Source organism: Heloderma suspectum, chromosome 4, assembly GCF_057233095.1.
Source record: "Heloderma suspectum isolate Gila_16-S chromosome 4, 16-S_ref, whole genome shotgun sequence".
In the NCBI taxonomy this organism is placed as follows: Eukaryota; Metazoa; Chordata; class Lepidosauria; order Squamata; family Helodermatidae; genus Heloderma; species Heloderma suspectum.
In genome coordinates, this window is record NC_139461.1 from 76,048,580 (window position 1) to 76,073,012 (window position 24,433).

A 24,433-nucleotide genomic window follows, 5' to 3' on the forward strand; every position below is an offset into this window, starting at 1 on the left:
ACTTCGCCTCCTTTCCGCGCCCTCCATCTGGCGCCGCTCTCTGTGTCTGCGTCGCGCATCCACCAAGTCTGCTATCTGTGCTTGGTCACTCCCTGGACTGCTAACTAAACTAGGAATGCTGGTGGGAGGAATCTCCGTCAGCTGTTGGTCCTGGGAAAGAGGAGCGCGCTCCTCTCCCAGGAGCAACTGCTCTTCCTCAGAATCAGAACTACTTTGGGATTCTATGGGCTCAGTGTCCACCCTGACAGGTATCTTACTAGACTGAAATTCTCAGTGAAGCAGCACAAACCCATACACGTGGACCAATAGTATGTGCTGCTAGCAGAACACAAAGTTTCACATTGTCCTTATTCAATAGTACTTGGCCACAGACAGTATAGAGCAATGCACATGTAAGTTCCCCCCACCCCTCTCAAACAGAATTCATCTCTAATAAGGAAAGCCTTCTTGATGTGGATTTGGGGCTGCTGGTCAAAGGGAAAAACTATCTGGCTTTTACCAAAGAAAAAAGGAATATATGAGCTAGAGATACAACATGATAGTGGAGTTGCTGAACATATACTTTAATTGCCTGATAAATGAAGCTGGTTAATTGAAGATTACTGGTAAGGTACATGAGATTAGAAACGAATTTTACAACTGTTATGAATTATTCATATCATTAGATATGAGCGTAAATGGTTTAGTTCTCTAGTGTACTCTAAATGAGATTGAATGCTTAGTACTATGCTTTTTGTACTTTACACCTCAGTACATATGGTTTCATTTGTTGCATATCAGAATTAATAAGAGACTCTTGTATAATGCCACAAAAACATAGGAACATGTAGTGTAGTTGACTACATTAGTTTGTACATCTTTCATGGTTAGTTACCTTTCTTCTGTTGTGATCAGAGAATGTGAGGATTTGGGTCCAAGGGTAAGGGATCAGTAGAGGCAGATACAACCCACAGGATTTGGGTCACACAAGATAAAAAAAAATCAGCCTGGCTTGATTTATCATGTTGCATATTTTCTGAGAAGCGATTAACTCAGCCTTTAGGTGCATGCCATTTTCTGTTTGAGCTGACATCTACATTCAAATATGCTTATAGTGAAACATTTGTATGAATGGCCTATCACAAAAATGATTCAACATGCCATTACTTAACCAAGCTGAGGCTTAGTTTTGTATGTTTATTATGTTTGTACTAAACCCTTCGTCCAAGGAGCTTATGGAATAAAACCTCTTGCTTTAAAAGCTTCAGCAAGTCCCCCCCTCCCTTTGTTTTGGAGGCTGATTAAGACCTTCCTTTTTAAAATCTTTTCTATTTTGCTGGGCATAGAATCATAGAATAGTAGGGTTGGAAGGGTCTATAAGACCATCGAGTCCAACCCCCTGCTCCAAGTCAAAGCATCCCTGACAGATGGCTGTCCAGCTTCATCTTGAATGCCTTCAGTGTGGGAGAGCCCACCACCTCCCTGGATAATTGGTTCCATTGTTGTATTGCTCTAACTGTCAGGACGTTTCTCCTGATATTCAGCCAGAATCTGGCTTCCTGTAACTTGAGCCCATTCTTCTGTGTCCTGCACTCCAGGATGATCAAGAAGAGATCCTGGCCTTCCTCTCTGTGACAACCTTTCAAGTACTTGACGAGCACTATCATATCTCCCCTCAGTCTTCTCAAGGCTAAACATGCCCAGTTCATTCAGTTTCTCCTCCACTTTGTTTCCAGTCCCCTGATCATCTTCATTGCCCTCCTCTGAACCCTCTCCAGTTTGTCTGCATCCTTCTTAAAGTGTGGCGCCCAAAACTGGTCACAGTACTCCAGATGAGGCCTAACCAGTGCTGAGTAGAGGGGAACTAGTACACGTGATTTGGAAGCTATACTCCTATTAATGCAGCCCAAAATAGCATTTGCTTTTTTTGCAGCCACGTCACGTTATTGGCTCATATTCAGCTTGTGATCTACCACAATTCCAGGAGCCTTCTCGCTTGTGGTATTGTTGAGCCAAGTATCGCCCATCTTGTAACTGTGCATTTGGTTTCTTTTTCCTAGGTACAGAACTTGGCATTTATCCCTGTTAAATGTCATTCTGTTGTTTTCTGCCCAGTGCTCCAGCCTATCAAGATCACTTTGAATTTTGTTTCTGTTTTCCAGGGTATTAGCTATCCCACCCAATTTTTTGTCATCTGCAAATTTGATCAGCATTCCCTGCGCCTCTTCTTCCAAGTTATTAATAAAAAATGTTGAAGAGCACTGGGTCCAGGACTGAGCCCTGCGGTACCCCGCTTGTTACCTCTCCCCAGTTTAAGAAGATCCCATTGATAACCACTCTTTGAGTCCGATTCTGTAGCCAACTGTAGATCCACCTAATAGTTGTTTCATCTAGCCCACTTTGAGTTAGTATGATAATCAGGATATCACGGGGCACTTTGTAAAAAGCTTTGCTGAAGACGAGATATATTATGTCCACACCATTCCCGCAGTCCCCATTATAGGGGTGTACGAAACCCCACTTACCTGTCTCCGCCGGGTTCCGCTGGGGGGGGGAGGCGCTCCGTCCCTCCCCCCGGAATCCTAGCCGGCCGGCTCTGCTCCGCAGCCAAGCCACAGAGCCACCGACTGGCTCCAGCCACCCGCAGCCGGACATCCGGCTGCTGGGCAGCTCTGCAGGGACGCAAATGGCGGCTGTCGTAGCCGCCGTCATTTGCGTCCCTTTCTTTCGCCATGATAGGCTACATAAAAATTTACGTAGCCTATCACGGCAGGGGGGGAAAAAAACCAGCGTACGCAAATGGCGGCAGCTACCGCCATTTGCGTACGCTCGGGTTCCCCCCCCTGCCATGATAGGCTACGTAAATCCTTACGTAGCCTATCACGGCCTCCGCAGGGATGCAAATGGCGTCCCTGCGTTAGCCGTGATAGGCTACATAAGTATTTACGTAGCCTATCACGGCTGAAGAAGGAGGAAGTGAATGGCGGTCGCAGACGGCCGCCATTTGCACAGCAGCGCGGACAGGAGCAGGTAGGTGTTACGTTTCGCGCGCCTTTCGTGGGGTGGGGATGGCGGGCACTTTGTCCCGCGCGCCTTTCGTGGGTTGGGGGGGCGGGGGCTTTGTTCCGCAGTGGGTTTCGGGGGGCCGAATGCACTGGCATTCGGCCTGACCAAGGTCCGTCGTGGAATTCTCTGACATCCCTAGTCCCCAAAGGAGATCAGATTAGTCTGGCAAGATTTGTTCTTGACAAATCATAGAATCACAGAATAGTAGGGTTAGAAGGGGCCTACAAGACCTTCGAGTCCAACCCCCTGCTCAGAGCATCCTTGACAGGTGGCTGTCCAGCCTCGTCTTGAATGCCTCCAGGGTGGGAGAGCCCACTACAAATCCATGTCGGCTTTGAGTAAACACTGCATTGTATTAAAGGTGCTTACAAACTGATTGCTTTATCATCTTCCCCAGAATTTTCCCAGGGATTGATGTCAGACTGACTGGTCTGTAGTTCCCAGGTTCCTCCTTTTTGTTCTTTTTGAAGATAGGGACAACATTAGCCCTCCTCCAGTCATCTGGCACTTCACCCATCCTCCATGATTTCTCAAAGATAATAGACAGCGGTTCTGAGAGCTCTTCTGCCAGTTCCTTTATTGCTCTAGGATGCAGTTCATCTGGCCCTGGAGATTTGAACTCCTTCAAAGTAATTAGGTGTTCCTTGACCATATGCCTCTCAATCTCAAGCTGCAATCCTGCCCCTTCAGTCTGTACTTTGCCTTTGCCAGGGGGGTCATGGACCCTCTTTCATGAGAAGACTAAGCCAAAGTAGGAACTGAGCACTTCTGCCTTTTCTTTGTCATTTGTTATCATTTTGCCATCCTTATTTAATAGTTGAACCACCATTTATTTTCCTCTGTCTTTTACTATGCACATATGTATCTGAAGAAAGCCTTTTTGTTGCTTTTAGCATCCCTCGCTAACCTCAGCTCATTCTCAGCTTTAGTCCTCCCAGCGCCATCCCTGCAATTCTGTGCTCCCTGCCTGTACTCTTCCTTTGTTGCTTGGCCTTCCTTCCACTTCCTATATGTGTCCTTTTTTGTTTTCAGGTCATCCCTAAGCTTTTTATGAAGCCATGTTGGCTTCTTCTGTTGTCTTCTGCTCCTTTTTCTTCTTGGAATTGTTTGTAATTGTGCCTTGAAAATTTCCTTTTTTAAAAACTCCCACCCATCTTGGACTCCTTTTCTCGTTAGAGTCGCTTGCCATGGGACCTTACCTTTCATTGTTCTGCGTTCATGAAAATGGGCTTTCCGAAAATCTAGGGATGTACGAAACACTAACCTTGTTCCATGCTGGGCAATCTGCGGTGGGGGGGAGGCTCTCCGTTCCTCCCCCCAGAATCCTCCCTGGCCGGCTCTGCTACGCGGCAGCTCCATGGAGCCACCGGCCGGGACAGCCACAGCCAGAGTTCCAGCTGCAGCTGGGCTGCTGCGGCTGCAAATGGCGGCTGTTGTATTTACGTAGCCTATCACGGTAAAGGCAGCCACACAAATGGTATCATGGTAAAGGCAGTCACGCTATCACGGTAAAGGCAGCCACGTAGCAGCCGCCATTTGCGTGGCTGCCTTTACTGTGATAGGCTACATAAATACTTATGTAGCCTATCACGGCAAAGAGTGGGGGCACAAATGGCGTAGCGGGCACCATTTGTGTCTCTGCTCTTCGCCGTGATAGGCTACGTAAATACTTACGTAGTATATCATGGCTGACTGCAAGCGCACAAATGGTGGCCGCTACAACGGCCGCCATTTGCAGCAGCCAGCCAGGAGACCAGCCGGAGCTGCTGCCGGAGCTGCCACTGCATCTGCCGCCAGGTAAGCTCCATTCCGGGGGAATTCCACGGGGTGGCGGGGGGGAGGCCGTTCCGCCACGGATTCCGGGGGGTTGGATTCTAAAGAATCCGGCCTCACTGGAGTCTGTGGCGGAATTCTCTGACATCCCTACTAAAATCCAGGGTACACATTCGGCTACACTTGGCTTTCACTTCTTTTAGAACCAAGAACTCAAGTATAGCATGGGCACTTTCCCCCAGAATTCCCATAACTGCTACTTTATCCACTAAGTCATCTCTGTTGGTTAGGATCAAGTCAAGGATAGGCGATACTCTAGTTCCTTCCTCTACTTTCTGTAGGAGGAAATTATCAGCAACACAAGTCAGGAATTTCTTGGAGAGGCCATGTTTTGCAGAATTTGTCTCCCAACAAATATCGGGGAAATTGAAGTCCCCCATTACTATTACATCATGCTTCCTTGAAACATTGGGTATTTGCTTTTCAAAAGTTTCATCCTCATCTTCTCCTTGATTGGGTGGCCGGTAGTAGACTCCGTCCACCGTGTTCCTTTCATTCTTTGCTCCATTTATTTTAACCCAGATACTCTCGATGGGGCTACAAAGCTCATCCTACTGTATTTCTGTGCAGGGATATGCATTTTTAATATATAGTGCAACTCCACCTCCCTTTCTGTTCATCCTGGTTTTTTTTTAACAAGTTGTATCCTTCAATTGCTGTATTCCAGTCATGGGAATCGTTCCACCAAGTTTCAGTTACAACTATCAAGTCATAATTTCCCTCCTGTATTAAGAGTTCAAGTTCGTTCTGCTTGTTTCCCATACTCTGGGCATTAGTATATTGACATTGAAGACCATGTGCTTTATAGTCTGGCTTTCTTCCTACATGTTTCTGAAGACTATTATTGGGAGCTATTAGAGCTATTCTCTTCATTGTGCTGTGTGAGCCTTCATCCATTGTTACCCCCAACTTTATGTCTCCCTCCCTTGTAGGATTCAGTTTAAAGCCCGCCTGATGAAGTTCTTCATGCTGTAGCCAAACACAATCTTCCCAGCCTTTGTGAGGCACAACCCATCCCTTGCCAACAGTCCATCTTCCAGGAAGTATAGCCCGTGGTCCCAGAATCCAAATCTCTCATGCCAGCAACACCTTCGTAGCCAATCATTCACCCGGAGTATTTTTTTTTTCTATCCCTTTCTACCCTTTCTATCCCTCTTCTAACTCCTGGAAGGATGGATGAGAAAACTATTTGGGCCCCAAAGTTCTTGAGTTTCCTTCCCAGTGCTTCAAAGTCTGACGTGATTTCTTTGTAGCTGTCCTTGGCAGGATCATTTGTTCCCACATGGATGAGAAGAAAGGGATACCTATCGGTGGGCTTTATGAGTATAGGCAACCCTTCAGTCACGTCTCTAATCTGTTCTCCTGGGAGACGGCATACCTGGTGAGCCCACAGTTCTTCGCGACGTACTTGGGTTTCGATCCCACACAGCAAGGAGTCTCCCACTACTACTACTACTACTCATCTTCTCTTTTTGTTGTTGTTGTAGGCCTTGGTTTCATTGCCTCTGCTTGACTGACCTTCAGCCTCTTGCTCACTCTCCTGCAGGGTCCCCTGTAATTCTTTCTCTGCAGGCTGTCCACCAGTCTCATCTGGAAATGGTTCCATATTTCCAGTCTTCCACTGGTGTAGAGTGGCTTCTAGTTCTTCTGCTCCTAGCTGTCACCCTTTTCCAAGGAGTATCCTTTACTTCATTTTTCCCCACCTCAGCATTTTCCTCTTCTGCCTCAGCTTGCTGTTGCTCTTCCAGCTTCTGTTCTTCACTTTGCTGCTGTAGTTCCACTGTTCTGTCCAAGAACTCTTCATGTTCTTATTCCTTGGAGGGTCAACACTCGCCGCTCCAGTCCTCTCACTTTTTCTTCCAGCAGTGTGATCAGCTTGCAGTTGTTGCATGTGTAGGCCATGTTGTTCTCAGGCAAGAAAACAAACATTGCATAGACCTTGCAGGTCACCACCACTGGAGAGTGTTTTCCTTCCATCGTCTCTATTTCCTTTATGTTTCTAGCTTTCTGATTGTACTAGGATAGTCTCTGCTTTGTCTTCTATTCACTGGAGGTTAACAACTAGGGGTGTACGAAACCCCCTGCCAAACTCCTCTTTGCTGCTCTCCCTGTTCAGTTGCTCTGATTGCTTGCTCTCTGAGAGCTTGCTTGCTTGCATAGCCCCTAGACCAGCTGGAGCAGCTTCCTCTGCTCTGCTGGGAGGCAGGAGGCGGGCACTAGTGGTGCTGATTAGTGCTAAGCCAAATGTAAGTGTGTTTGGCCGGGGTATGTGTGTGAAAAACATCAATCAGAATAGAAATCTCTACTGTTTGAGAGGTTTTATGTGGGGACTGGATCCTTGTGAGAGGACAGAGAAACTGATTCTTAGACCAATCCCTAATTGACTAGAATCACCCATCTGACCAGTACAGGAAATATTTCATTCACCTCAATTCATTTAATTTGCTATTAGCACCACTAGCTAGAGATGTGCAAACCTACACCCCTCCAGGTTCTCTGGGCACCCGCCCAGCCCCTGCTCCTACTCACCGGTCCCCGGACCATGCTCTGCAAGCAGCCTGCACTCACCCTGCAAGCCTCAGCAAGCTCCGCAGTAGCCATTTTTTGAAATGGCATGCACAAAAAAGTGCATATTTGCGAATGCACATATTTTGTGTGTGCGCAAATATTAGCACTTCTGCAAATATGCACACTTTTGCACGTGTGCAGATATGTGCATTTTTGCAAGCGCCATTTTTATTTTCAAAAAATGGCAACCGCGGAGCTTGACGAGGCCACTGGGGTGAGTGCAGGCTGCTCACTGAGTGCAGGCAGGGGGCGAGCAGGGGCAGGGGCTCAGCGAGCAGGTCTTGGGGGTGCAGGCGGGGGGGTTCTACCGGATTCCCAGACGGAATCTGGTGCCTGCTCCACCCTATCATTGGCATATACCAAAATTTGATTAACTATATAGTGTTGTGATGCCGTCACATCCAGTTCTTGATCTCTAATTAGTTGTACTCATTTGAGGAGGAATGAAACAAAGAATGCTATTGAATCTGCAACAGAAGTGGAAAGCAGTTCAGAAGTAGTGGCTGTCAGCATTTGTGAACAGCCACCCAGAAAGGATAGGATTGATTCCCTTGGAATTGCTACTTTCAAGGCAAAAATCCAAGCTGGAGAACTTTTGGCTTATAGTCAGATTTATTTTATCTTTAGCACTGTTTTATTCCATCATAGTCTTTTTAGTTTTATTTATTTATTTATTATTTTTGAGAAACTTTATGGATGGTTGTAAGCTGCTTCAGGGGCCATGACTAGTGTACGGAATCATAATCTCTTTATTTCCTCCCTACTCTTCCACATCACATACAAAGGTCAGAGATGTAACCATCCCCACAAGGAGAAGCATGCTCTGTCCCCACTTCAGGAATATGCACGTTTCCCCATAGGGGATGTGCATCCTCAACTTTTTGTGAAACTTGGAAGTGTGGGGAAAAGAAGCATTTATCACTTGTGCTTCCTTTCTTGCCACTCCCTTGAAACATTTTGGTTTGTGCTAGTGATAGGATGCTCATGGACCACTTCTACCAGAGCACATTTGAATCTAAGCTGTCAGGCAGATAAAAAAAAAGATAAGCAGCCAGTCACATGGCTAAGGGTTTTGGACTTGAGGTATTCAGTCCTGTAAAATCTTTGCTCTTCTATTTTTGCTCTGTATTATTGTGTATTTTGTTATTATTTTGATTGTTAGGACAATGAATGTTTAAAACTAGATCAGTAAACTTATGAAAGATCATCATCATTCTTTCAAATAGTGAAATCAGGTGGTTGCAAGTGCCAACAAGATCGGAGCCAGGATGGAAGCATTGAAAAACGAGGGAAGTGGTATTATACCATATCCTCATTCATACAGACACACAGGTCATGCATTTACACATGTAACACCCAACACTAGGGATGGCAGAGAATTCTGCCACGGATCTCGGGGAGGCCGAATGCCAGTGCATTCGTCCCCCGGAATCTGTGGCAGAACGGCCTGCCCCCCCCCCCGCACATCCCCCCGGGACGAGACTTACCTGGGGCGGATCTTCTGGGTGGTGGTGGCTGCGGCGGCTGCTGTGGCTGATCTTCCGACCAGCTGCCACCGCCGCCATTTGCATACGCACGTTTTTGTTTTTTTTTCCACTCAGCCATGATACCCTACGTAAACTAGGGATGGCGGAGAATTTCTCCACCAATCTCGGGGAGGCCGAATGCCAACGCATTCGGCCCCCCGAAATTGGTGGTGAAATTCTCCGCCACCCCCCTGGGATGGGACTTACCTCCCTCGAATGTCCCTCTTGGCGGCGGGTCCCGGCGGTGGTTCGGTGGCGTTTCGGCGGTGGCGGCGGCCGGTCTTCCGACCAGCTGCCGCTGCCGCCATTACAAAGTAAATGTAAAAAAAAACCACACACACACGGGATAGGCTACGTAATGATTTACGTAGCCTATCACGGCTAGATTTCCAAAGTCAGCCGTGATAGGCTACGTAAATCATTACGTAGCCTGTCATGGGTGACTTTGGAAATCTAGCCATGATAGGCTACGTAAATCGTTACGTAGCCTATCACGTGTGTGTGTTCTTGTTTTTTTACATTTACTTTTTTCTTTCGCGGCCAAGGAGACGGTATGCTTCTCCCCGGCCTAAATTTCAGCCGGGCGAGGCGGAGCGCCTCCCCCCCAGTCTGAATTTTGGCGAGGCGGGGCACCTCCCCCCCCGGCCTGAACTTCGGGGGGAGAACCGAAGCACCTACCCCCCACCGCGAAGCAAGGTAAGGGACTTTGGTCCATCCATAACGTAAACATTTAGGTAGCCTATCATGGCTGACTGCAGGGACGCAAATGGTGGCGGCTACGGCCGCCGCCATTTGCGGCCCAGCCGGCCAGGATTTGGGGGTGGAGGGACAGAACGCCCCCCTGGCCAGAATTTTGGGGGGAGGGACGGAGCACCTCCCCCCGGCCAGAATTTGGGGGGGGAGGGATGGAGCACCCCCCCAGCCAGAATTTCGGGGGGAGGGACAGAGCGCCTCCCCCCCCCACGAATTAAATTTCAATACAGGTAAGGGACTTTCGTACATCCCTAGCTATCTGCATCCCCCTTATTTTCGCCGTCTTAGTCTACGTAAATGTTTATGTAGACTAAGACGTGCCAAAATAAGGAACGCAAATTGCGGCGCCCGTGGGCGCCGCCATTTGCATATGCGCGTTGTTGTTTTTTTCTTTTAAATCAGCCGTGATAGGCTACGTAAGCATTTACGTAGCCTATCACGGCTGACTGCAGGGACGCAAACGGCGGCGGCTACGGCCACCACCATTTGCATCCCTGCTAGCCAGCGGCCGGATGTCTGGCCGCTGGCGGAGCCGGCCGGCGGCTCCGCAGAATCCCTGCAGAGCGGAGCCAGCCGGCCAGAATTTCGGGGGGGAGGGACGGAGCGCCTCCCTCCCGGCCAGAATTTCGGGGGGAGGGACGGAGCGCCTCCCCCCCACCACGAATGACACCCTTCGAAAAGTGACTTTCGTACATCCCTAGGAGAGAGTAGCACCCTCCTTGGTATGTTTTCGCAGGCAGGTAAAAACTTTTTTATTCTGGCAGGCCTTTGGGGATGGTTAGTCTGGACCTGTGTGACTATGATGGATTCATACTATGGTTTATATCGTTTGTTGTCTTTTAAAATTTTGATATTTTATACAATTTTAACATTGATTTAATTATAACTTTTATATATTTCTATTTATGTTTTAACCATATAAGTTTTCAATGTTGTAAAGCTGACTTGGGTCCCAGTACTGGGGAAAAGTCAGGTTATAAATAAAATAATAACAACAACAACAGGCAAGAGGTCAAACACAGTAAATCAGTAAGGTACATTACTCAGTTCAGAAGCAGGGTCAAGAAACAGTCCAGGATCAGTAGCATGGAGCATCCATCACACAAGAAACCAAGTAGCAAATGCCAGAACTAACAGAAGCATAGTTTCCAGCAGCTCTGAAGTTGCCAGGGATAGTTAAGGTAGCTAAAGCTACTAGAACCCAACCCAGTGCTCAGCTGCTACCTGTTAGAGGCTTGTCACATGGTCCTCCTCATGAGGAGGGCACAACTCATGAGTAGTCCTCTTCAGTAAGCAAGCACTCCTTCAACTAGCAACCATCCTATCATGGACCTTAAGGCGCAGGCGTTCCCGGGGGCTAGGTGATGGTTCAGCATCCTCTGGCTCAGAAGCCAAACTCTCCACCTCTCTAGGAGGCAGATTCAAAGGCATCACCCCTGGGGGTCTTGGACTATCCTGACTTGTGTCTCCTGAGGAGCCAAATGGATCTGACGGTTCTGGCTCCTCCTCTGAGGATGACTCTGGTGATGGCATGACACCTCAGACCGTGACACTCATGCATTTACTTTAACCAGTTTCAGAATGCCTGATTAGGGCTTTTGTGACGCTAGAAATCAAGTCTATGGCGGAAGGCAGTTGGAGTATGAATGTTAAAAAAAAAAAAATGCTTGAATTCTTGACAGCCTATAGTATGAACTTAGGGGACATTAAAAAAACTCTCGTTCCCATTAGGGATGTTAAAGAATTCTGCCACGGATCCCAGGGGGACCGAATTTCCGTGAATTCGGCCCTCCGGAATCCGTGGCGGAACGGAGCCCCCGCCCCATGAAACAGAGTCTACCTGGCTACAGCTGTGGCAGCGGCTCCGGCTGCTGCCGGGCTGGTGTGGATGCAAATGCCGTCCTGAGTAGGGGACGCCATTTGCGTCCCTATGGTAGCCTGTGATAGACTGTGATATTTACGTAGCCTATGGAGGCTCCGCTGCGGGTTGGCCCAGCTGGCGGCTCTGCGGCTTGGCCGCGGAGCGGAGCCGGCTGGGCAGGATTCCGGGGGGGAGGAACGGATCGCCTCCCCCCCCGTCGAGGATTCCGGGGGGAGGAACAGATCGCCTCCCGCCACCTGCGGAACCTGGCAGAGCCAGGTAAGCGAGGTTTCGTACACCCCTAATCCTGAGTCATTTAGTATGTAGTACTACATACTATGTAGTATGGTGGGAAAGACGAAAGTATCCTCCACAAGTCCCAAACAGCCCTGAAGAGGAGAAATCTTGTTAGGTCCTGGGAATATAGTGCAACATTTTGTTGTAGGTCCCCACATGAAGTGCTTCAATTCTGAATAATAAGGGGATTTTATTATTTTTTTGGTCGTTGTGCTTTCTGAGTGTTCCTTAAATCCTGGCATCCATGCTGAAAGCCTAATAAGAGATGGGACTAAGAATAGTGGCAAAGGAAGTTCCTAGTTCATATTTCACTGTAACCACTAATTCAGACACCCCTATGCCAACTGCTTTTCAGGACTGTTGTAATTATTACCAACAGAATGGAGGTGAAACTCTTTGAACACTTGAAATGTGCTGCATAAATGCAATTACTGTGAACTGCAGAATGAACATCAGTGCTTTGAAGTATTACTTTTAGAAAGGAGGTGTTGTCAAATGTGGAACTAAAGTGAAGTAATGATTAAAAACAGTTTGAATTTTTTAAAAAAACTGTATCTTAAATTATATTTTGACTTCATTAATATATAATTGATAATTTCTTTGTATGCTATTTATAAAGATCAGCAACATCACATTAGTGATTTTTATGCTTTGGTGATCCAAGTGCACCAGTATTTTCCATCTTTTTGAAGAATACACATGAAGTATAATATATCTTAAGATAAATGTTAGATGTTACAGTGCTATAAATAAAGTGCCCATCCCTTTCAATTAGTTTAGGAAATATTAGCATTAATAATGTCTGTTTCTACAGAAGAAAAATGTTTCCTCCATGTTTCTGCAAAACCTGACCAATAATACTAATTGAAAAGGGATAATTATTCTTCCTTGCTGAATGCTGAAACATATTACACTAACTGATCAGAATCATATTTACAAAGCTAATAGCCTGGCAGGAGAGTAAAAACTACCTACAGCAAAAAATTTAATTTAATTATGGCTAGTTATATATGTCAGTATAATTTGTTAATATGTACTCTTTGCAGAGGAGAATAATTCTGCCAGGGCACTGACAATTTTATACATTTTCAGCAAGGGGCTGTCAAAAGAGAGCCATTTTCATTGAATTTCATAGCATTCAATTTGCCTGAAGGAAGAATATCAATGAGGAAGGTACCAGCTTCCCTTTTTAGTTATTCAGCTACATTGAGAGATTGGCAAAAAAACCCAAAACCCACCGCCATTTCATATGAGGTCCCATATTTCACATTGGAGTCATCCAATCAGAAGTTGTTCAAATGGTACCTTATATTATGAGATCCCTGGTTACCCTCAAGCCTATAAGAAGAAGGTGCTTTTTTTTTTTTTTTAACAGATTATGGCGGGTGGGGGAGAATGGGGATGCTCTCTAATGTTGTGGCTCTGCATAACTCTCAAGTTCCATATTTATAGCTGCTTCTTTACAATATCTGAATCATGTCCCCTCATGGTTCTTGCTACCAAATCCATAGATTTTGCTTTTTGTTAAGACCGCTCCAATATGCAAGTAGATGTTCAGAAGGAATCATGGAAGAAGCCACAAGTACCAGTGTAGTTTTCACATGATATGTGTAATATATCTGACCTGAATTTCCGTGAGTTTTAATTTTCATATTGAAACTCACATGTTTGGTAAGAGAGAATCTTTCTTCAAACAGCCAAGCAAATCACATGAAAATCAAAAGTGCTCTCTTTTTCAGATCACAAGCTCTACCTGCCTTCTTTATTGTGTATTTCACCTGTATTTGTACAAGTCCAGTGGTTGCTTGCAGAGCAAGTCCTATGTAATATGCAACATGTATGTTGAGTTGCTTGGAGTTCTAGATTGATGGCTATCCTGAAGTTGTGTAGGAGTAGACACCCACTCAAGGGACTAAGTTTGATTTTCATTAATTAGGAGGAATGTTCAGCATCAGTTATATAAAGGACGTAATTCAGCAGAAACCACTTTTAGGTGAATCCTGTTGAAAAAGAAATGAATGAAAAACACAGCCCTTGGAAAACTCTCCACTGCTCACCACATGCTCTGGTGAACATGGCCAGCAGTGAGCCTTCCCAACTTGAAGCTGCAGATGTGGGCAGGGATCATCCAGGTGGTTGCCTGGTCATCTCCACTAGCTGGGAAGAAAGCAGAGGATTTGGCAGTTGTGTGGCCAAGGCACCCAAAGAGCTTAGCCGTGTAGGGCCAGCTGGCAACCCTGCCCCCAACAGTTCATGTTCCAGAGCAAGAAGGGAAGGAGGGAGCTTTGGAAATGCTTGTGGGGGGCTGGACAGGTGGAAGGGGGGATGACTACAACTCCCATTAATTCAATAGGACATGCATAGGAGACCCTACTGGCATGTGTCGATCATAGATAATGTCTTTATGAGAAATGACTGCTTTAATTTTTAGTTTCTTTCTCATTTATTTATATCACTAAGTGAATAGCAATATGCATGCCATATAATGGTGAAATGTTGCAAGTTTTTAATTTGTCCTTGAAAAGAGTCTTTTAACAGGGGAGAATATTGATTTTGACCTAATTGCAGAAAATAATCCAGCTTGCACTAGAACATGCTTTTACATTCCTTTTGTTCCTTGATGTTGTGTTTTGTGTGTTTACAGTAAGGTTTAGAAGCTGCGAAGGAAGCAGAAAAGTCCATTTTGAAAGCAGCGCACCAGCAGATTTTAGAGTGGGTAAAGATGGTGTAGTATATGCAGCTAGAAGCTTTCAACTTTCACCAGAACCTGCAGAATTCCTACTATATGCTAATGACAAAGAAACCGAGGAACAGTGGCAAGTGGCGGTGAAACTAGCTCTGGAGCCAGAGGATTCAGTGAAGGTAAAACATACTAATATGCCTTTGAAGTTATATTGGAGAATAGGGTTCAGATTTGATCCAAACACATTTTAGATTAATGGGTAACTAAGAGCGCAATCCTGTGGCCGCTAGTCAGCAGCTAGACAGCCACAGGATAGGTCGGTTCCCTGAGAACCGACCTCCACCCCCTCCCGGGCTGCCTGTAGGCAGCATGGATCGGCCACGCACTCCGTGCTCATAAGAGCAGCATGGAGCAGGGAAAACGGGGCAGGGAGGGCGGAAGTGCCTTTCTGACACTTCCTATGTGTCGTCTGGCATCCCCCCCTGGCTCCGACGTCCCACGGCTAGACAGATGAAATCGGCTGTCTAGCCATGAATTCAGGGCTAGAAGAATGCAAGATCCGCGAATGCAAGATCCCCTCCATGCTGCTCCTCTCCTGCATTGGATAGGCGGTCGCCTCCGAGTTCAGAGACGGCCGTCTATCCCGATAGGATTGTGCTCTAAGAGCATCAATAATTGTTAAGTTTAAAAATAACATTCCTTAGACGGAGTGGAGGAGGAGGCTGCTGGACGACATATACGTTGTGTCATACCGGCATTTCCGCCTTCCCCACCCCAGAACACCCCCTGAAATACCCCTTTTTGGCCACTCCCTGCACCTCTTTGGAGCACGGGGCTGTTCCACGCTGCCTGTGAGGCAGCATGGAAGGGGAGCAAGGTCGGTTCCTGGAGCACGGGCTCTGAGGTCAGTTCCCGGAAAACCAGATAACCGATGGCCGTCTAGCCACTGACTAGTACCTAGTGGCCATAGGATTGTTCCCTTTATCTGTTTTTTTCACCATCCTATCCCTTTGACTGTTTGATCAGAATACTATGATCAATCAAACCATAGCTTGATCAGAATACAAACGTTGTTTACATTTGAGCTTTGTGTTTGTACAGGGTTTTGTATTTATTTTTACATTTATATCCAAATTTAAATTGCAAGTGGTCATTCCTATACTTTAAATGCCTTGAAAGCATTACAGTATTTATTTAAGCAATTAAATATAACCACAAAATAAACAATTCTCTTCTCGGACCCATCAATCAAGTTTATTACACTGGAACTGCAGACTTCCAGCCGAAACAGGAAAGCATTTCTAGCAGGGAATGTTAGCTTTGCTTTTGTCCTCAGTAATCAAATTGCAATGTGGTGTGTGCGCATGTGTGTAAATTATCCATGACTCCAATGCTGCTTGCAGGGAGGAGAGTCTCCCTCTTGTGGAATTTGCTTTAACCCAAGGTGAAGAGCAACCTTCCCCAATCTGATACCCTCCAGTTGTGTTGGTCATTCCCCACCAGCATGACTATTGGTCATGCTGGCTAGGAATTAATGGAGTTACAGTCCAACACATCTGGAGGGCACCAGGTTGGGGAACGCTGGTGTACGTAGATGTTGCTCAGCCTTGCTACCAGTAAAAATTAATCTACACACCTTCTGTACTTATCCTATTCCTAAGAGTCACGTGCTCATCTTATAAAAGATGTTTGATAAATGTGGCCAAAAAAGAATTAAAATTGAAGTGAGGCATAAACCTTTTCCCCAACTGTTTACTTACCAAAGTTAAAGCAAGAGACAAAAGCCTCCATTGGTGCCAGTGCAGGCTTTAAAAGAAAAAAACCCACTTGGGGGGAAGGATCATTTAAGGAAGTGAATGGCTGGAGGGGAAGGTTTAATCCTCCCCTCCAGGGCTTCATCACATGGAGCTTTTATCCTGCTATTGATTGCTCCTTCACGGAAGTTTGCAGGCTCTTTACATCACTAAATGTCCTTTGTTCCTTTTTTAAATAGGTCACAGATAATGAGCTATCAAATTACCCCACTTGTGTTCCGCTTCAGTTTCCTCCATGAAAAGAGTTAAAGCTGCAAAAAGAGGAGCAAAATCAATGAAAGATAGTGGAAGACTCGCATGTAAAGGGAGTCAGTGGTGATCCTGCATTTAAAACAGAAGCAGAACGCAGCCCCATTTTAAATGCAGGATTTTAGGATGGTGTAGAAATGGAGACTGAGTCTGAATTGGGGCTGTGTACATTTACTCTGGAGTAAAAAGAAAGAGAGGGCTGATGGTGGGGGCCGGGGGAGAAATGAGTTGCATTCAGCTTGAGTAAGGGCCTTACTTAGAAGTTTAGTGAGTCACATTTGAGTACAAATGCAGCTCACTAAACCTCTAAGGAAGGCCCTTACACCTAAGGTGAATGCAACTCCCACACACACCAGTCATAGAGCTTGGTAAATTGGCAGGTCACCAGTTGTGCAGGTCTTAGACCTGCTCTAAATCCAGTTCATTATTCTGCAGTATACCTCACAGCCCACCAGAAGAATCACAGCAAGGAACTCTGCACCCGCAGTAGCAGAGGGCTGGGATTTTGTATGGGTAACTATATATACACTAGTGCTTGCTGTGGTTCCTTTTGTAGTACCCTAATTTACATCCAGATCCTAAGCTTGTCTACTCAGAATAAGTCCATCTCAGTTCAGTTGTGCTTGCTTCCCCCCAGAATGATCTTGGTATCCCAATTTTAGTATTCCTAGCTAGCCCAATTAGGTTGTTTTGTGTGGAGTAGTCAGGGTTACTTATGCATAATGGTTGAAAACATCTGGCTTCCATAATGTTAAAAAATACATTATTTTCTCCTACAGAACATTTAACTGAGTAGATGCAATATTGTTTCTAAAGGTTCAAAGAAGGGGAATTTCCTTTGGTTTCTCCACAAGCATAAGCGAGCTAGCATGTTTTCATGCACCCGGACATCAAGAGCTAAGCCTAAAAGGCAGAATTCTTGTAGATGCAGAGAAGAATTGTTGACACCCTGCAGAGATTGATGCCCACTGTGCAAAGTGGGTCATCTACAGCATCCATCATGGCTGACATAGGTTTAAAATAATTACAACATTAATTCTATGGGATTTAATAGGGTCATAAATATTTGAGACATTCTTTACTACTATGTATTAAACTTCCCTTGGAACTCAAATTATATTTTAGCACACCCAGATCTAAATTGAATGTACAGTAGCACATTACCTGAACTGTAGCTCCAACTAATGAGAAATATCTAAAGGCATGCTATTAAATTCTGCACAATATTAACTAGTCTCCAGCTGGAATATAAAGAGTATAAGATAGTTTATAACACTGATGTATTGCTTAAACTCCATCTTCTCTCTACAGGCATCCTTCCTGATAGAAAACAAAGAAGTAGATAATGCTTTGCAGGAAAAGAAACATGTTGTATATAATGGTTTATTCCATGTCATTTTTGTGAATATTGTAAACAGTTTGGGAGTATGCACAGTGTCTTTTTAACACTTATATTATAGCATCTACATAAATTTTCATTGTGTTGATTTTTTTCAGCAGTAATACTAATAACTGCTTACTTTCATTTCCTATAATGGAAAGGAGCAAAAGAAAATGGAAGATATTGTATTTCCAAGGCAGCAAAATAAGCACAGTGGCCATCTACAAAGGCAGAAGCGAGACTGGGTCATCCCTCCAATCAACTTGCCAGAAAACTCCAGAGGGCCCTTTCCTCAGGAATTAGTTAGGGTAAGGCAGTGAAGAGATGAATGTTGTTTGAAAATGAGTTTGGGGATGTGAAAAGTTAAGATCAAAACTTTACTTCCCTATATTTTACTAAAAATATAGCCAGCGTGGTGTAGTGGCTAGAGTGCTGGACTGGGAGTCGGGAGATCCAGGTTCTAGTCCCCACTCGGCCATGGAAGCTCACTGGGTGACTTTGGGCCAGTCACATACTCTCAGCCCAACCTACCTCACAGGGTTGTTGTTGTGAGGATAAAATGGAGGAGGAGGAGGAGGATTATGTACGCCACCTTGAGTTCCTTGGAGGAAAAAAGGCGGGATATAAATGTAATAAATAAATAAAAAAAATATGGGACCAGATTCTTTGTTCTGCTTACAAGGCAGAAAATGGAAGTAAAGTTGTTAGAAGCTCATTTTGGAAATTGTTTTGCAGGGTGGGGGGCAATAATCCCCAAAACCTGGTGGAGACAATCCAATTAAAATCCCATCATTGCACTCCCCGGAGAAGCAGAGGAAATATGTGAATAGAAAAAAAACGGGAATATCAAAGGAGCAGAGATAATGAAAGATGTCTTGACTTACCCAACTTTACCATGTTCATTCCCATATTGATCAGCTACCAGACTGACCAGATTTAAACAATCAAAAATCTTCTGAATGGTAGAATGCGAAACAGAGATGGCTACACGATATATTATTTTCATAAGATCAGTACCATTGGTCACTAAAAATGGTTGTTGATACCCTTAATTTGTATTTTCCTTGAAGGGTGGGGAGGGAATAGCCTAAGGGCCTCAAACCTATACAAGTCATGGCCAAATCAAAACAAATTTAGGGTCTTCATGACTGCTTGAAAATATAAGTACAAGGTAAGTTAATTTACAGTCTATGGCTGATTTTACATGATAGGGTTCCAGTACCATCCCTGTCACCAGTGGACCACTGGTTCTGTTGTGGCAAAGCAAGAACAGTTATGTCATGAAGGCAGGCCAACCTAGAGCAGAGCATTGTGGCAATAAGGTACCCTTACCCAAGAACAACAGTCTACGCACACCAGATAATCCTCTTTTCTCAGGAAGCCTCCTAGTAGTGTCTTGGTTACTTATCAAGGCCACTGCCATAATGTTATAGCCAGCCTTATGCCAGTATAAGGTTTGTTTGTGAAAGAGGGAAGCCTAGGGAACCGTGTCTGCTTCTTAACAGACAATCAGTTGGTGATTCCGACATAGGGGAAAGGGAAGCATTTATATGAGTTTGCGTCCTCCTTTTGTCTAGCTTTGGTTGGCAGCCTGCCACTTGTCAACTCTGTACTAGTTTCTGGCTGTTGTGGACATAGCAGATTTCCTTCTGTATGTGTCTTTTCACAAGTCTAGTGCATATGTTTTCATTGCATTGTTGATTGACCTCAGAAGCCAACAAAAGAATCTTGTTCTTCAAAGCAACATACACTGCAGATATCATCACCCTGAAAGTTTTGTGCTTTCCTTAATATTTCCTGAAGCTTAGTTGCCGTGCAGCATCTCCACCTCTAGCACCATCCACACCATGGATTAAATGACACATTGTGGGCACTAAATATTGCAAAATTGCTTTTGTCTTTACTTGTCAACCAAGGTTTAATTTGAGAGTTCTGTATTTCCCCTGCAGTAGCTGATGAGATTGCAAGAACCTCTGTGCTTGCAATATCTTCAGGTATTATTCTCAGAGAATGCAGAATCATTTACTTGGGCCTGAAAGTAAGCAAAGAAGAAACTGATTTTTCACATATGTGAAATGTCATTTTCTCTACATGTGCTGTGTTTATTGCCAGTGTGTGAAATAAAGCTGTTAAGGGTGAAGATGTTATTTTTAAACAGCAGTCAAGTACATCCTGTTCAGAAATGCCAGAGATGTGATGAGAAAAGGCATTTTCTGTTTCTGAGGTGAAATTAATGTTTTACTTTTTTCTATGCTGGGGTTGGAGGCAAATGTAATTGTTTATCATAAAGAGCTGGCAAATAAGGTTAGTGAGTCAAATTGAGAAAATAAAGTGCTTAATGCCTTTTGAACCTATTTTAATCCTAGGCAGAAACTTGAGGCTTGTGCATACTGTTCATTGATGTGCATTGAAATGCTTTGTTCCTTGAGTTCAGAGTATCTCAGACAGACTAGGAGAAAAGCTTGAAAACATAAGTAATTATAGCACTGTTGGTAAACCACCTGTCTGGTGTGCTTACTTGTCTGAGTGCCACAGTAGTTATAGGGGTGGTAATGAGAGCTGTGGTGCATGGGGTGGTGTTTACATGACTGGAGGTGTTCTAACACCATACACTGCAGGGGCTCACTTCCCTAGGAAGTGATGGGAGCCAGCCAGGGGGGAAATGGGGCTGGCCATTCAGAGAATGTAATGACTAACTAGGGAAAGGAGACTGGAGCAGACTTGCAATCTGAAGGTGTCAATAGGGAGCAGCCCAGCTGACTGTGCCTCTAGAGAGAAGTCTTTCATACTTTAGGTGTTGGAAGATTAGGCTTATGTTCTTCCAAATACTCAGAAAAGCCTTATGCAAGTATAGAAAAGGTAAACCACCATCAGTCTAAGCCCATTCTGACATCGCTTTTTATGCTACTGATAACTACACAAACTCATATGCTAAGATGAATGCAAAGGTTACATGAGAAATCTGCATATTACCTAGTTAATATATGAATTGAGTAACACTCCAGAAGCCAGTGCATAAACCATTTATCTTCCATGTTGGATGGGAGGAGACATCCAGTCACCCTACTGTTAGATATCATGTCACCAATAGCATAAGTAGTATACCCCAGGACAATCTGTGATACTAAACAGATTTTAAAAACAGGATTGCTGTGTGAGATGGAATTCAGCCATTTATCCAGAACCCAAATGTGTACCTTCACTGTTTATCAGAGAGCACAGCTGTTTACAGATATCCCAAATGTGACTGAGGCTACCCTTTGTTGAAACATTATTGGCCTGCTAAATGTTGTATCTGGAAGCAAGTTTGCTATCTCCAGTTAAATCAAACCAGCTGTAGCTGAGATGGTGAAGTTTGATAAATATGTTGGGTCTTGGGTTCCATCACAAAATTGTTGGGTTTTTCATTACAGAAGTGTGTGTTTAACAAAACCATCATCTTCTTGGTACATAGATCAGATCAGATCGTGACAAAAGCCTTTCCCTGCGATACAGTGTTACTGGACCAGGAGCTGATCAGCCCCCAACAGGAATTTTTATCATCAATCCCATCTCAGGTCAACTGTCAGTGACAAAACCATTAGATCGGGAGCAAATAGCTTCTTTTCACGTAAGTTCTTAATATACTCAATAATCAAAGATCTTAACATTTGTTTTGACTTTGTAGAGCACATCTGGCATAGTTTTCTCTGGTTTAGATTTAAAGTGTACTGTATTTTCATTTCTACATATTGTTCCTTTTCATACATAATAACAGGAGCTGCTGGCATAGTTGAGCAAGTTAAGTTTTCATTTAATGGATTAGGCAAAAAATAACACAAAACAAGAATGTGATATTGTATTTTCAGTTTTCATTGCTTGGTTGCAAATCCCATCACGATGTGAACTTAGTAGAAATGTATTGTTAATGTAATATCGTTATCTGAATATAAAACTGTGACAATTGTCATTTCATAAATGAAAAAAAGCCACCATTAATGGTGCTGTAAATTAAAGAGGACTGTGAGAATGTCATGCCTTGCAATAGAACAAGGATAGGCAGCTTGTGACCCTCGAGATGTTTTAGCCTACAGTTCCCATCATGCTTCACCATTGGCTATGCTGGCTATGGTTGATGGGAGTTGAATGCAAAACGGCTAAAGGGCCACAAATTGCTCACCCCTGTAATAGAGGAATGGGTAAGAAGATGGGTGGGCGGATGGAAGGAGACAAGCTGACCATCCATCCATCCATATTCAGAGAGGAGCAGGAGCAGAGCAAGATTGCCTGAATACAAAATGTCATGTTCACTTAATGTTAAGAAGGTTTTAAGAATATAAAAAAGGGCCTGCTGGGTCCACACAAAAATCTGTCTTGTTCAGCATCCTGCTTCCCACAGTGGCCAACCAGATGCATCAGTAAAGACCATATGCAGGGCATGTAGTCAGTAACCATCTCCTGTTGTTGCTCCCCAACAACTGGTAATCAGTGGCATACTGCCTATGAAACTAGAGGTTCCGGATAATCATCATGAGTAGTTGCCAGTGGTACACCTATCCTCCATGAATTTGACTAATAATCCCATCTAAGCTAGTGGCTATCATCATTGTCCTGTGGCAGCAGATGCCAAAAATTAATTATGCACTGTACTTTCTTTTATGTGTTCTGAATCTCCCGCAAATCCGTTTCATTGGGTGACCTGACTTCCAGTATTATGACAAAAGGGAAGAAAAAGATGTATCTAAATCCACTTTATTCACACCATATATAAACCTCTGTTATGTTCTCCATTAGTCACTTCTTGTGAAAACTTTAAAAAGATTAAGAATAAGTAAAACTTTTTGTTTATTTTGCAGTAATGGCTTGTTTTGCTACCTTTAAGCACTGTGGAGGTTCAGTTCTTGGAGGGCTCTGTGGTTTTGTAGTTTAGTACACAGCTTTTTTAAAAGCTGCCTTCAAGTGTTTTGAAGTGCCCAAGGGAGGGTAACAAAAGAAGATGCTGAAATAAATCAAGTTAATGGAGTTCCATTTAAAATGTCCTGTCAGCAACACTAATTACTGTGCTTGATGACATGTTTTGCAAGTTTTCTCAATTCCTAATGACTTTTGCAGCTGAGGGCACACGCAGTGGATGTAAATGGAAACCAGGTGGAAAATCCCATTGACATTGTTATTAATGTCATTGATATGAATGACAATAGACCTGAGTTCTTACACCAAGTTTGGAATGGGACAGTCCCTGAAGGATCAAAGCCAGGTAAATTACTGGAAAGTTTTCAACAATATTTTTTTTTTAACTTCAAGATGTTAAAACATATTTTAAAAACGTCTCCCACATTGATATCAACTAGTCACTTTCGCAGCCACAGTACCAAAGTTTTAATTACATTCTCCCCAATAACGAAAGTCCAATCTACTTAGAAGAAGCTCAGTCCGAGAGGAAGGCATGTTTTATCAGGTGTAGGTAGCAACTGCTGCATATATAATGTGTGTCATGAAGACAAACCTAAGCAGAGTCACACCCGATTCTTTTGTGTGTATGCTGATGTAAAAGTATTTGTCAGGTACAAGTGCTGCTGCTCTACTAGGTTCTAGGGGTGCACCAAAGTCACTTACCTGGTCTTGCAGCTTTTCGCGGTGGGGGGGAGGCGCTTCGCTGCTCTCCCCGCGAAGTTCATGCCAGGGTGGGAGGCTTCCAGCCTCGCCCAGCCGAAATTCAGGCCGGGGGGGAGGCTTCCCGCCTCGCCCGGCCAAAATTCAGGCCGGGGAGGAGGCGCCTCGCCTCGCCCGGCCGCGAAATTAAAAGTTAAAAAAAAAAAAACGCCCCCGTGATAGGCTACGTGACGATTAACGTAGCCTATCACGGCTAGATCTGCAAAGTCGATAGGCTACGTAAATCGTCACGTAGCCTATCACAGGTGACTTTAAAAAAAAAAAAGTGCGTACGCAAATGGCGGCCCCCATACGGAGCCGCCATTCGCGTTCCTTATTTGGTCGCTGTAGTCTACGTAAATCTTTACGTAGACTACGGCGAAAATAAGGGCAACGCAAATAGCGTTTACGTAGACTACAGCGACCAAATAAGGAACGTGAATGGCAGCTCCCTATGGGGGCTGCCATTATCCATACACGCTTTTTTTGTTTTTTTTTAAGTCACCCGTGATAGGCTACGTGACGATTTACGTAGCCTATCACGGCTGACTTTGCAAATCTAGCCGTGATAGGCTACGTTAATCGTCACGTAGCCTATCACGGGGGCATTTGTTTGTTTTTTTCTTTTATTGGAATGGCGGCGGCGGCAGCCGGTCAAAAGACCGGCTGCCGCTCCCGCCTCGGACGAAGACCCGACGAACTGCCAGCCGGACCTGCCGCCGGGAGGGACATTCGGGAAAGGTAAGTCCCGTCCTGGGGGGGGGTGCGGAGAATTTCTCCCCGAAACTTGTT

At 44.7% G+C, this 24,433-nt stretch overlaps 1 protein-coding gene across 1 annotated transcript in view; it reads left to right on the forward strand.

The window, feature by feature from the left end:
- CDH2 (cadherin 2) overlaps positions 1-24,433 on the forward strand; it is a 174,587-nt gene that overhangs the window by 113,797 nt on the left and 36,357 nt on the right. Inside the window, exons 3-6 of the mRNA XM_084849634.1 lie at positions 14,528-14,745; positions 18,172-18,318; positions 21,465-21,620; positions 23,102-23,246. Coding sequence (XP_084705760.1) covers positions 14,528-14,745; positions 18,172-18,318; positions 21,465-21,620; positions 23,102-23,246 — 666 coding nt within the window. The remainder of the gene's footprint in view (positions 1-14,527; positions 14,746-18,171; positions 18,319-21,464; positions 21,621-23,101; positions 23,247-24,433) is intronic.